This window comes from Grammomys surdaster, unplaced genomic scaffold (assembly GCF_004785775.1).
Source record: "Grammomys surdaster isolate TR1022 unplaced genomic scaffold, NIH_TR_1.0 173, whole genome shotgun sequence".
Lineage (NCBI taxonomy): Eukaryota > Metazoa > Chordata > Mammalia > Rodentia > Muridae > Grammomys > Grammomys surdaster.
Window position 1 is genome coordinate 2,585,272 of NW_021604621.1, and position 11,220 is coordinate 2,596,491.

General features: G+C 37.0%; 1 protein-coding gene across 1 annotated transcript in view; it reads right to left on the bottom strand.

The window, feature by feature from the left end:
- Positions 1-11,220, bottom strand: part of Gucy2f (guanylate cyclase 2F, retinal) — an 89,546-nt gene that overhangs the window by 31,656 nt on the left and 46,670 nt on the right. Inside the window, exon 7 of the mRNA XM_028767498.1 lies at positions 6,703-6,792. Coding sequence (XP_028623331.1) covers positions 6,703-6,792 — 90 coding nt within the window. The remainder of the gene's footprint in view (positions 1-6,702; positions 6,793-11,220) is intronic.

The window sequence follows — 11,220 nt, forward strand, 5'->3', positions numbered from 1 at the left end:
GGTAAGTGATCTGAAAATTAAATTTCATCATGAAATGTGTTTTAAATGAGACTGTGAGATGCTGAGTGAGCTCAGGGGTTAAATAGCTCATCTAGACAGGCAGTGAAGGAGGCAGGTATCAAAGGAAACTTTCGAAAGAGTTGATAACTAGACAACATTGAAGAACATAAAAGAGTTGACCAATGAACCTGATGGAGGAATACTTCTGAGTTGAGGAAACTACAACAGGTTTAGTCTTCCCAGGCTACAGTGCAATGAGAAGAAAATGAAATATTAAGCTATATAAATAGACAGGAATCAAAAGCCATGGACAGAATATCATAATTTCAGTATCATATGAGTCACATAATTTCATAGAGTGCCCTAGTATAAAATTTAAATAACTATACTCTATTAATATTTCAATCAAATAGATTGTCTTAAGTTAGAGTTTCCATTGTTGTGGAGAGACATCATGACCATGGCAACCCTTATAAAGGACAACATTTAATTGAGCTGGCTTATAGGTTCAAAGGGCCAGTCCATTATCATCAAGGCAGGAAGCATGGCAGTGTCCTCGCAGACACAGTGCTGGAGAGTTCTATAACTTGATCCAAAGGCAATCAGGAGAAGACTCTCAAAGCCTACTCCCATAATGACACAGATCCTCCAACAAGACCCTACCTCCTAATAGTGCCACTCCCTGGGCCAAGCATATTCAAGCTACCACATATATTGAACATTTATAGAGCTTTTTCTTGTCACTCTCAAAACAATACAGTTATGCACACAGAATTTAAATTGTAATGGCCATTCCAAATAAGTAAGACATAATGTAAAGTATATGGTAGGATGTACACAAGTTGGATACAAAGCATTTTTCTATTTCATGTAAAAGATTTGAGTATTTGTGGATTTTGGTATCTGAAGAGTTCCTGAAACCAATTTTCTGAACATAATAAATACAACATTCTGGTCATATATACTTACGTATATGTGAATGTGCACACTTTCATATACACATAGGTTTAGAATAATAACAACACTGAAGGAATCAAAACAGGCTAGATCTTAGTATATTGGAGCTATAAATCACATGTCATAATGTGGGAAGTGAAAGAAAGAATTCAAAGATTATCACATGGAGGATGGAGAAGATGGCAATCCATTTACTGGTGTGGATAATACTGTAAGACCTTTAACAAGATAGTCTGAGCTAAAACTATGTTAATCTTTATAAGAGTGAGAATTATTGACTATCTCATTTGCCTACCAAGTAGAAAAACCTGACATCCACCACAATTATTAGTCCACTTCAACCTAAACCAGTTAAGGCAGACATGAAATCTCAGCTTACATATAACAAACTAAGCACCTCTTTCTAAGATTTCATTCTCTTATGAACCAAACAACCAAAACTATTAGTATCTGGAACTGTGTTCCAGAAATAATAAAACTGATTAGGAAAATAGCTTAATTCACATTCCTTTGCCTCTACTCAAACTAAGCATAGCAGTGTGGTTGAAGTCTAAACAATGGAATAGAAAAAAGAAGGGATGTGTCTCATTTCTAGGTTAAGGCTTTTAAGAAGCAAATATACTCAGTTGCATATTATTTTTCCAATTCTGTGGTTAAATATACATGTTTATAAGGTCACAAGACATAGCAGAGCCATAGGATGACTATAGCCTGGGTTCTTAAACTGACATATTGAAGGATGATCACCTGCCAATCAAGAATAATCATCTTTTGTTATTACTTGAGAATTAAATTTTCCAGCATTTAAAACAGTAAACAGTCCCAATATGGTGTCATAAACTTTTAATCTCAGCACTCAGTAGGCAAATCAGGCAGATCTCTGTTAGTTCAAGGCTACCCTGACTACATATTAACTTCCAGGCCAGCTGAGGCTACATAATGAAAACCTGTCTCAAAAACAAAACATATCAAGACTGGAGTTATAGCTGAATGAATGACCACATACATGTTTTCTGGGCTCAATCTCCAGAACAAAAATGGCATTAAATATTTGGGAGTATACCGACATGTTTCAGACCTACATCTCTGCCTGAATTTTACAACCACCCATCCTCAGCTGCAAACATGAGAGAAGGTCCTGTTTTGAAATTATATAAATACCTACATGCAAGCATGTCCTCAGAGATTCTGAATAAGATGGAAAGTGTGGAACACATTCACGAGGTGAACATGTACTAGGTAGACATATATTTCACCTCTACCACAATGCTTACTTAGCTGTTTAACATCAAAATTTCAAGGGTTGAATGGGTTAAATCAGGATATTTGATATTCACCTCTCTGACATAAAATCTTTAAGCATTCAACTACCAGAAATACCTGCGTCTGAGTCAAATACTAACCTACATAGCCTTAAATACTTGTTAGGCCAATTAAAAAGCATGCTGAAATATGCCAACATCGGAGTTAATCCCACCCACCTTTTCCCACACAAAGTATTATTGAACTATCAATTGATACACATTGCAGCAGTAAGATTCTGCTACCTCAATTGCCTAATTGGCTACCATGTCCATCTGTTTCTAGCACACTGTTTTATTTTAGTAATTTTATAAAGTATTGTTCATATTACTCTACTACTCTATCTACTGCCTACACCCAGAAGTCAATAGACATACAGAATAGATTACTTAGGTACTGGAAATGGATTTTTTCAGGATTATTTTCTTTTTTATCTTACTTTTTAATTCTATGTATGTGTGCATGTTTTTGTATGTGCTCATGCATGCATGCACGCATGTACACACATATATATGTGAATACAGGATGCCTCAGACACATTAGGTCCAATGGAGCTTGAGTTTCAGGTAGTTGTGGAAATCGAACTTGGATTCCCTGGAAAAGCACAACATGCTCTTAACCTCTTAGCCATCTCCCCAGCCCCTATACTAGGAATTTTATGATGTAATATTTCCAACCAAAATACTGCAAGAGCCAGAGGACTTTTTGAACTTTTAAAAAGGTATATATTTTTATTTTTATTTATGTATGTATGTGTGTATATGTGTGTGTGTGTATAAGAATATATGACACATATGTGTGTTCCCATAAAAGCCAGAATAAAGTGGCAGATCGCCCCAGAACTGGAGTTACAGAGGATTGTGTGCAACCAAATATAGGGGCTAGAAACTGAATTAGGGTCCTTTTGAAGAAAAGCCATTACTCTGAACTATCACGTCATCTCCTCATCCCTGACTTTTAAATTTTTATACCACTCTTTGTTCCCACATCTTTCTAATAGTGTTAGCAATATATAGACTATTAGGAAATATAGAAATTATTATAAATAGTAACTGTGTTGATAAATATAAAAGAATGTATTTTATTTAATTGAAATACTTCTATAAAATATATATGAGCATTTAAAGTAAAAATTGATACTGTATCATATGGTTCATGATATACATGAAGATAATATACATTCACACAGTAAAGCAAAGAATATAGACAAGGTAAAAACAGCAATGAGCTCTCAAATTTCCCATATTTTAAGAAAAGTGGTATAATATTAACTTTAAACATATTGTGACAAATTAAAAATGCATTCAAGACTTTCTAGAACAATTAATTTAAAAATCCAATGAAGTATACCTAAGATGCAAATATAAGAAGCAAACTAAAGTCCCTCTACATAATTTTAGTCCAAAGGCAAGAACAAATGAACCAAATAAATCAGAGAAATGGATGAGATAGAAGATAGATAGCTGATCAAATTTTGAACGATTTCAGTTGGTGCCCTAGTATAGCAGAGACTGCTCTTACTGGCTAGAGGTTGCAGAATAGTGTGGAGAAGGGGCAAAGGAACAAATATATATTCCCTGAATGAGATGAACATTAGAACCCCCCAAAACTAAAGTAACATGATAAAAAAATAGACTACACAAAATCAAATCAGAAAGCTGAGGTGGCTATATTATTGTTGAATAAAATATAAGTCAGGAAAATAAGTATTCCCAGAGCTAATAGTGAATGTTTCATAATAATAAATGCTAAGACCTTGCTATCATAAATATGCATGCGTAGCTGTGTCCTGGAGCTGAGGAAGCAAATTTTACAGAATTCCTTCAGCTCTGTTTTGGTGACATTACGTAGGTAGGTATAAAAGAAAAAAAAACACTCACAATGAAAGTATTTACAAAACTATAATCAGAAGATATTCAAAATTGGGTATTATTTTCACATAGACACTACCACAAAGTATTTATTAACACACTAACTTGCATACCTATAACATCAGAGCATCAAAGAAATACAAAGAAAAAATCATAGACTTAAACAATTGGGAAATTTTAATAGTAAATGAAAAACATATAGACAAGAATATGGTAAGGATATATAGGATAAATCCTATCAATAAATCTTTCTAATAAACATAGTTGCAAAATAATCTCTAAAGTATCAACCAGAAGTACTTGATAGTATGCAATGAACAAGTAAATTTATGCCAGCTATATTAAGGTTTATCCAATATGTATTTTAAAGTAATGTAAATTACTATATTATCAGAATAAAGGAATAAACAATAACCATTTCAATAAGTAGAAGAAATGGTTTTGAGAAATTTACGTGATAAAAAATTCATACACACATATGTGTGTGTGTCAGAGAGAGAGAGAGAGAGAGAGAGAGAGAGAGAGAGAGAGACTTACAGACAACATGGACTGTCTTTAATCCTTCTCTTTTAGATCCAGAAATATGTCAAAGATGTTGATCCTCTCTAACCAATTTTAAAGCCTATGTATGCATAGTGATTGAAAAATAATGTAAATAATAGGTAAGAAGGGAAGGATCTTTCTTATAACAAATGTCGACCAATAAGTAGAGAAAAATTTAGTATTACAAAATTATCAACTGGTAAGTAAAATAGTGACTAAGGTTGGGCTATAAAAAAGTCAAAAAGACCCAAGCATGATGTCTCACACCTTTAATCTCAGCTCTTAGAAGGCTAAGGCAGGATGATTTGAGTATCAGCCTGTACTACAACGTGAGTTACAGGCCAACATTTGTTACGGAGGGAGATCCTATCTCATAAAAAGGAACAAACTATTTCTAGAAACTCCAACTGTGTAAAAACTTATTTATTAATTACTGTGAGGAAAAGTAACTTATTGGCGAGTAACAATGTAGCTCAGCAAAATACTCAAAGTTAATATCACGAGCAATAGGATGGCCAACATCGTGTGCCCTTTGGATAAAGTGCACAGCAAAGACTGCATCACTCCTGAAGTTATCTGACTAAAGATGCATGAAGCAAACCATGAAAATATTAGGCAAACCCAGCTGGAGGGTTGATCTACAAATAACTGACCAGAATTCTTTAAAAATATTAAGGTGAAAAATAGAGAAGTCTGAGAAGTTGTCAAATTAACAGAACCCAAAGAGACATACAGTCAACTACAATATGAGAATGCATAGTGTAAACTGACATCAAAAGAACTGCATTATAATTGTATTCTATCATTGTAGGTCAAGTAAACAACTGAAAAAACTGCAAACAAGTGCCAAATCTAAGCAGAGTACCCAAAAGTCTCCTGAAAGATTCTTGAGGATTCTTCCATAAAATTGAATTAATGACAAAATTAAAAGTCAACACACACACACACACACACACACACACACACACACACACACACACACTGGTAAAAAAAAAATGTAATGCAAAACCCCTACTTTGGCTCATCTGTTTTTTCATACACTTATATTTTGTCAGCTTCCCCCAGTTTGAGCCATTTTGTCTTTTTATTTTGAATATAGCTTTCGGAGGGTTAGCATCTCAGGTTATAAAATCACTGCAAAATGGGCTGTTTTAGCTGCCTTTGGTCCTCTCGGATTTATCTCCAATTATTTTCCTTTCAGCTCCAGGCACCAAAATCCTATGTAAGGGAAATGCCATATCATGATGTTTCATCTGAACCCTCCTTTAGGGCACACCTTGTTCCCCACAGGTCATACCCCTTGTTTCCTTTCCTTTCTCACTTGCACTGTGGTCTGCATGCAGCTGGTCCTCATTCAGATTTGCTGGAATGATTTGCCTGCTTTGCAGATGTGGAGAAATTTACTATTACTAGTGTTTGAACGAACCAAAGACAATATCCACAAATCTTTTATGGACTCCAATCCAAGTTCAAGGAGGAGACAAGAATTTAAATGGCTTAAAAGAGATAATGCCTGACTTATTTATAGGCCGCTTCCTTAAGTAAACCATCCAAGGACACTTTGAACATAACTAGTAGAGTTAGGAAAATAGCCATATTCCAAACAATAATTAGCAGGTGAGTCTTCAAGGTCTGAAAAATTGGCATGTGAATGATTATGGTATGCTTAGTTGATAATTATCTTAATGGGTATCATTTTATAAAGAAGTTATGAGCCAGGAATATGCAAGAAGTATTGTATATATTGTCTCTTAATTCTTTTCCCAACATAGAAGGGAACGTAGCAAACAGACATTTTGTAAACAAGGACATGAAGACTCAGGGCTCAAGTTAATGAAGTGCCTTCTTTGATTCAGATTCAGTGTCATTCATTTTCATGACTTTGCCACTGTGTCACAGGATTGTACCAATCTGTAATAACAACTCTGTACTTGCACTAGGTTTCTAAGACTGCCTCTTATCTACTGGCAGTACTTGGAAGAAAGAATTTATTCGAATAGAAATGTATATAAATGAGGGTTTCTCATACCATTTCAAACACATCACTTGCACTCGATTTGATAGACTTAATGTCCCCAAAATCTCCAGGAGGGAACTTTTTCAGCCATACCCAGTCACCCTGGAAAGAAAAAGGAAAGAAAGCTGATGAGACGCAGTTGTCAGCAGCCAGAACAATGTCTCTCCCACATAAAAGGCTAAGAGTAAAAATAACAATAAGAACAGATGCTTTTTTTTTCTTCCTCACCCTCTACCCCATGGAAACTCTGTATTCTGGGTTAAAATGAACTCACACAAAGAAGTTAAAGTTAAAAGTGTCAAAGTACTGCAGGCAGGGGAAACTACCCACAAGGATGCAGATCTCAGGAAATGAAAGAAACCACTCTGACCCGTCTTCCTTAACTAACTGCAGAAAGTGTCAGGTCATTTCAGTTATTCATAGCTAAGTGATGTAGCACAGGGCTTGCTTCGATTAATGGTGATGCTCTGTGATTGCAATTTCCACTGCCTTGAGGCGCCTGTAGTGGGAGATGCAAAGCAGAAGATAGAGTGCCACAAATGTTTGCAGCATTTACCTTGAGTCATTTTGCTTTCCTGTGACAGACTATGGGGTGGAGGCAGGGCCTCTCTTACACGTTCATCTTGAACTGACCGATTTAAATGTAGATTAAGCATTTTTTTTGTTTGTTTTGGTCTATACATGTACCACCATAGTAAGAGGTCATCTAGACCCTTTAGAAAGTCTATTTCCAACTTTCCCCATTCCTAATCATTTTATCTTTTTTAGTTTAAATGTCTGTGGGTACAGTGTGACAATTTGATACATGTGTAAAGATCAAATCTAAGTAATTAGCATTGATTCTTAACTTTTGAAACACAAAACTACAATTTCTATGGTCGCTGTCAACTCAACCTCAATTATGCTATTGTCTTTCTTCACTGCAGGTACCTGGTAATTTTCTTCTGCATGCATAGCCTCAAGGAATCATCAGTCATCAAGCCCTACTTATATCTGTCCAACCAAAAAAAAAAATTTAAAAGCAATATAAATAGAGATTCCCTTTTCTCTGTAATAATGACAGTGTCTTACACTATGCTCCCTGGTCTTCAAAGTGCCTGCATATCTATTACCTATAGCCTGGAGAGTTCATTTCAGGCTACACCTACTTGTCACCAAGTAGAGATAATAAAGCAGCGAGCTCTGTGCAATCAAATTGTGAAAATAGGAATGTGTAAACACCCTCTTATTAAGGAATATACCCAGCTATAGCAGCTCATCTGGAAAGCTGCCAGAGGCAAAGCCTAATGGTAGCTGCAAGTGTCTCAGGAACTCCCCAGCACTCTGTTTCAAAGCCTCTCCTAGGCAAGGAGTTCAAAGCTTCTCAACTAGGAGATGACTCTAGGAGACCTTACAGAACTGGACAAATCTATGAGAGATAAGGTCCTCACCTATGAAGCTCTGCAAGGCACCGTAGTGCTGATGGTTTGCTGCACCAGAATGGTCCAAGTGTGACCCCTGGACCAGCTGCATCAGGGCCAGCTGGGAACTGTTCAGAGGCACCAATAATTGAGTTCCACAGCACATCTAAGTAATTGGAAGGTGTAGGAATGGGACCTGCAGTGTGAACGTTATCGAGTCCTCTTTGGATTTCTAATCCATGGTCAAGCTTGCAACCTCCTGGCCAGCCTTTCCCCTCGCCTTACCTCTGTGATGCTCCCCTCATTCACAGCCTCTCCACTTCCCTCACGCTAAGCTTCTCTTATCAAATTCTGCTCTCAGGCAGAGATCTAAAACGCATTCATAGAAGTCAAGAGGACCTGCCACAAGCTTAACAGTCTTATTTTTCAAAGGACTTTATCCTTTACAGCCATCAAAGTTTAAGCCTTAAGCTGATAGAACAAAAGTCTAACTGGAATTCTACGAAATGAGACAATGTATAATACACACTGATGGGTGAAAGAAAACGAAGCTTTCTCAGCTTTTTGGCAACCGTCAATTGGCCCTTAGTAACTACCAGCTGCTATGGCACCTTAATACTAATTAGATAATGATGTTTTCCCTTGGGTGAAAAAAGACGGTCATAATTTTTTGAGTATATAATTGTGCACTCTGTTTTTGGGCAGCAGCGTGAATGCATCTGCTTTTTACAAGCATGCATGTTCCACGCTCACATTTATTCATCCAACACTCTGGTCACAAGGGAGCACATCCCACTGTGTGCATTCTACATATCACCAAGCTCTCCCTGCCAAGGGAAGCCTCTTTTAGGAAGGGTAGAGTGATGCTATCAGGGTGGAAGGAAGAAACTGCACTCTGGGTTCCATGAATACTAAATACAAAAAACCACCACAACCTTAAGGAATTTCTGATGTATAGTCAAAATAATAACTGAATAATGTGCATAATAGGCAATTGTGGCAGAGGGGGTATAGACATAAATGTGAGGCTTGACACCCAACCTGGAACTAGTCTGGGAAACCAGAATGCTTGCATCTCCTTCTGTACAACTCACACTTAAGTTAAAACATATGGTCACTGAATAGAGCCCTTATAGATGTGATATCCTCATATGGTGTACAGTCTGAGCATCAGTTAGTAGCTCTGATAGCCTTGTAGATCATACATAATACCTTCTTTTTGTGGCTCATAGTGTCAGGGACTTTGAAATTGCTTTTTGAAAAAAATTTATTAGTTATTTTATTTATTTACATTTCAAATGTTATCCCCTTTCCTGGTTTTCCTTCTGCAAAGCCCCTATCCCACCCCATCTTCCCTCTGCTTCTATGACAGTGCTCCCCCACCCACCCACCTACTCCTGCCTCACCACCCTAGCATTCCCCTATGGTGCCTTCTTAATGGAGTTTAATCAAAGACATAGGTTGGCCTTCTATTTACTTTACTCATGCCATGGTAGTTAACAATAGCTTTTCCTGTCAAACCACTAAATTTGAGAGCTGGAAAGTGTCTTCTGTACACCTAACTCAATCTTATATCTCCATAAAGAACCCAAGAGCCAAAACTACACCAATATCTTTCCAGGCCTACTCCATTCCTGTTTCCTCTGTCAGGCTCCCTGTGTTTGGAGGATTTGGTTGTTAAATTTTTAGTTCTCACACACACTCCGTAACGAAATTTTTACTGAGTCTGTGTGCATCCTCATTCATGAAAAATGAGGGGAAAGTAGGAAATGGGCAGGTTTTATCTTCACCACACACAGGCTAAAAAGCTTTTGTTTTGGTCTCTTAAAACAGAATGATAAAATATTTCACTTATCACTTACTTTTTAATTAAGAGAAAGAAACATCAAATTCTATTTGGGGAAGTTTTCTGAAGTAATTTAAAGTCTATCTGTTTTTCAGTAAGGCCATTGTGAATTAACTTAAACAAGAGAGCAAGGTCTTAAGCGTGACTCTGCTTCAAGGTCAAGGGTAGTCTTCGCATATCCATTTAACTGGTCTTGTCTTCAGCTTCCCTGTCTTTTGAATAAAGTTTACCAGATACTTTATCAAGGCTCTTTAACGTTACTGATCTATACCTCTGTGATGAGAGACAATGGCTGGCGGGAGGGAAAGAGGTGAGTGTCACAGGAAGGAGGAAAAAGAGAAAAGCTCTGCGAAAGATAAGTGAGTGCATAGAGAAAGGAGAGTCAACGAGGAGCACATAGGGTGAGGCTGAGAGTTGCTTTCTCCCCACTGGTCAGCCCATCTGACTCTCCTGTCTATATTCAAAGAGTATCTATGGAAGGCTACATATCTGTACATGAATTAGAGTATAAATATGTGTCGATGTAGTACAATATATGGAACCACCCAGAAAAGCCCATTTTTGGCTGTTTAGCATCTACAAGCATATTATCTGGGAATTCCAGGACTCTCATTTGATTGTTTGTTTGACATTGTTTGTTTCTTTCTTAACTTTAAGTGTGTACATGTGTGTGTGTGTGTGTGTGTGTGTGTGTGTGTGTGTGTGTTCATGTAAGGGAAATTCATATGCATGTAGAGGCCAGGAATTGAAGTTGTATCTCTTTGTCAACTGTTCTCTGCCTTATGTTTTTTGACAGGATCTCTCACTGAATCTAGAATTTGCAGTCTCAACTGACTTGCCAGAAAGCCTCAGAGATATCTACCTGTCTCCATCTCCCCAGTGCTTGGATTATCAACACACAGTATTGTACTTAGTTTTTATTAATGCTTCTGGAGGTTTAAACAAAGGTCTTGATGCTTTTGTAGGAAACAATTTACTGACTGAGTCATCTTCCCGGAAGAGGGCATCATTATGCAGCTCTAACTTGTTTAGTAATGACTATATACCTCAGGCTGTGTTTGTAACAATTCTCCTGCCCTAGTCTCACAAGTGTTGAGATTACAAGTATGTATCATCATGCTTGGATATAGTAACAAGTCTTATGGAAAACTGACTTATTTGAAACTGAATCTACTGATGGTGACACTTCAAACAACTTCTAATAGAGGATTATTTGAGAAAACTGCTGGATGACTTTCTTCTCCTCCTCCTCCTCCTCCTCCTCCTCCTCCTCCTCCTCCTCCT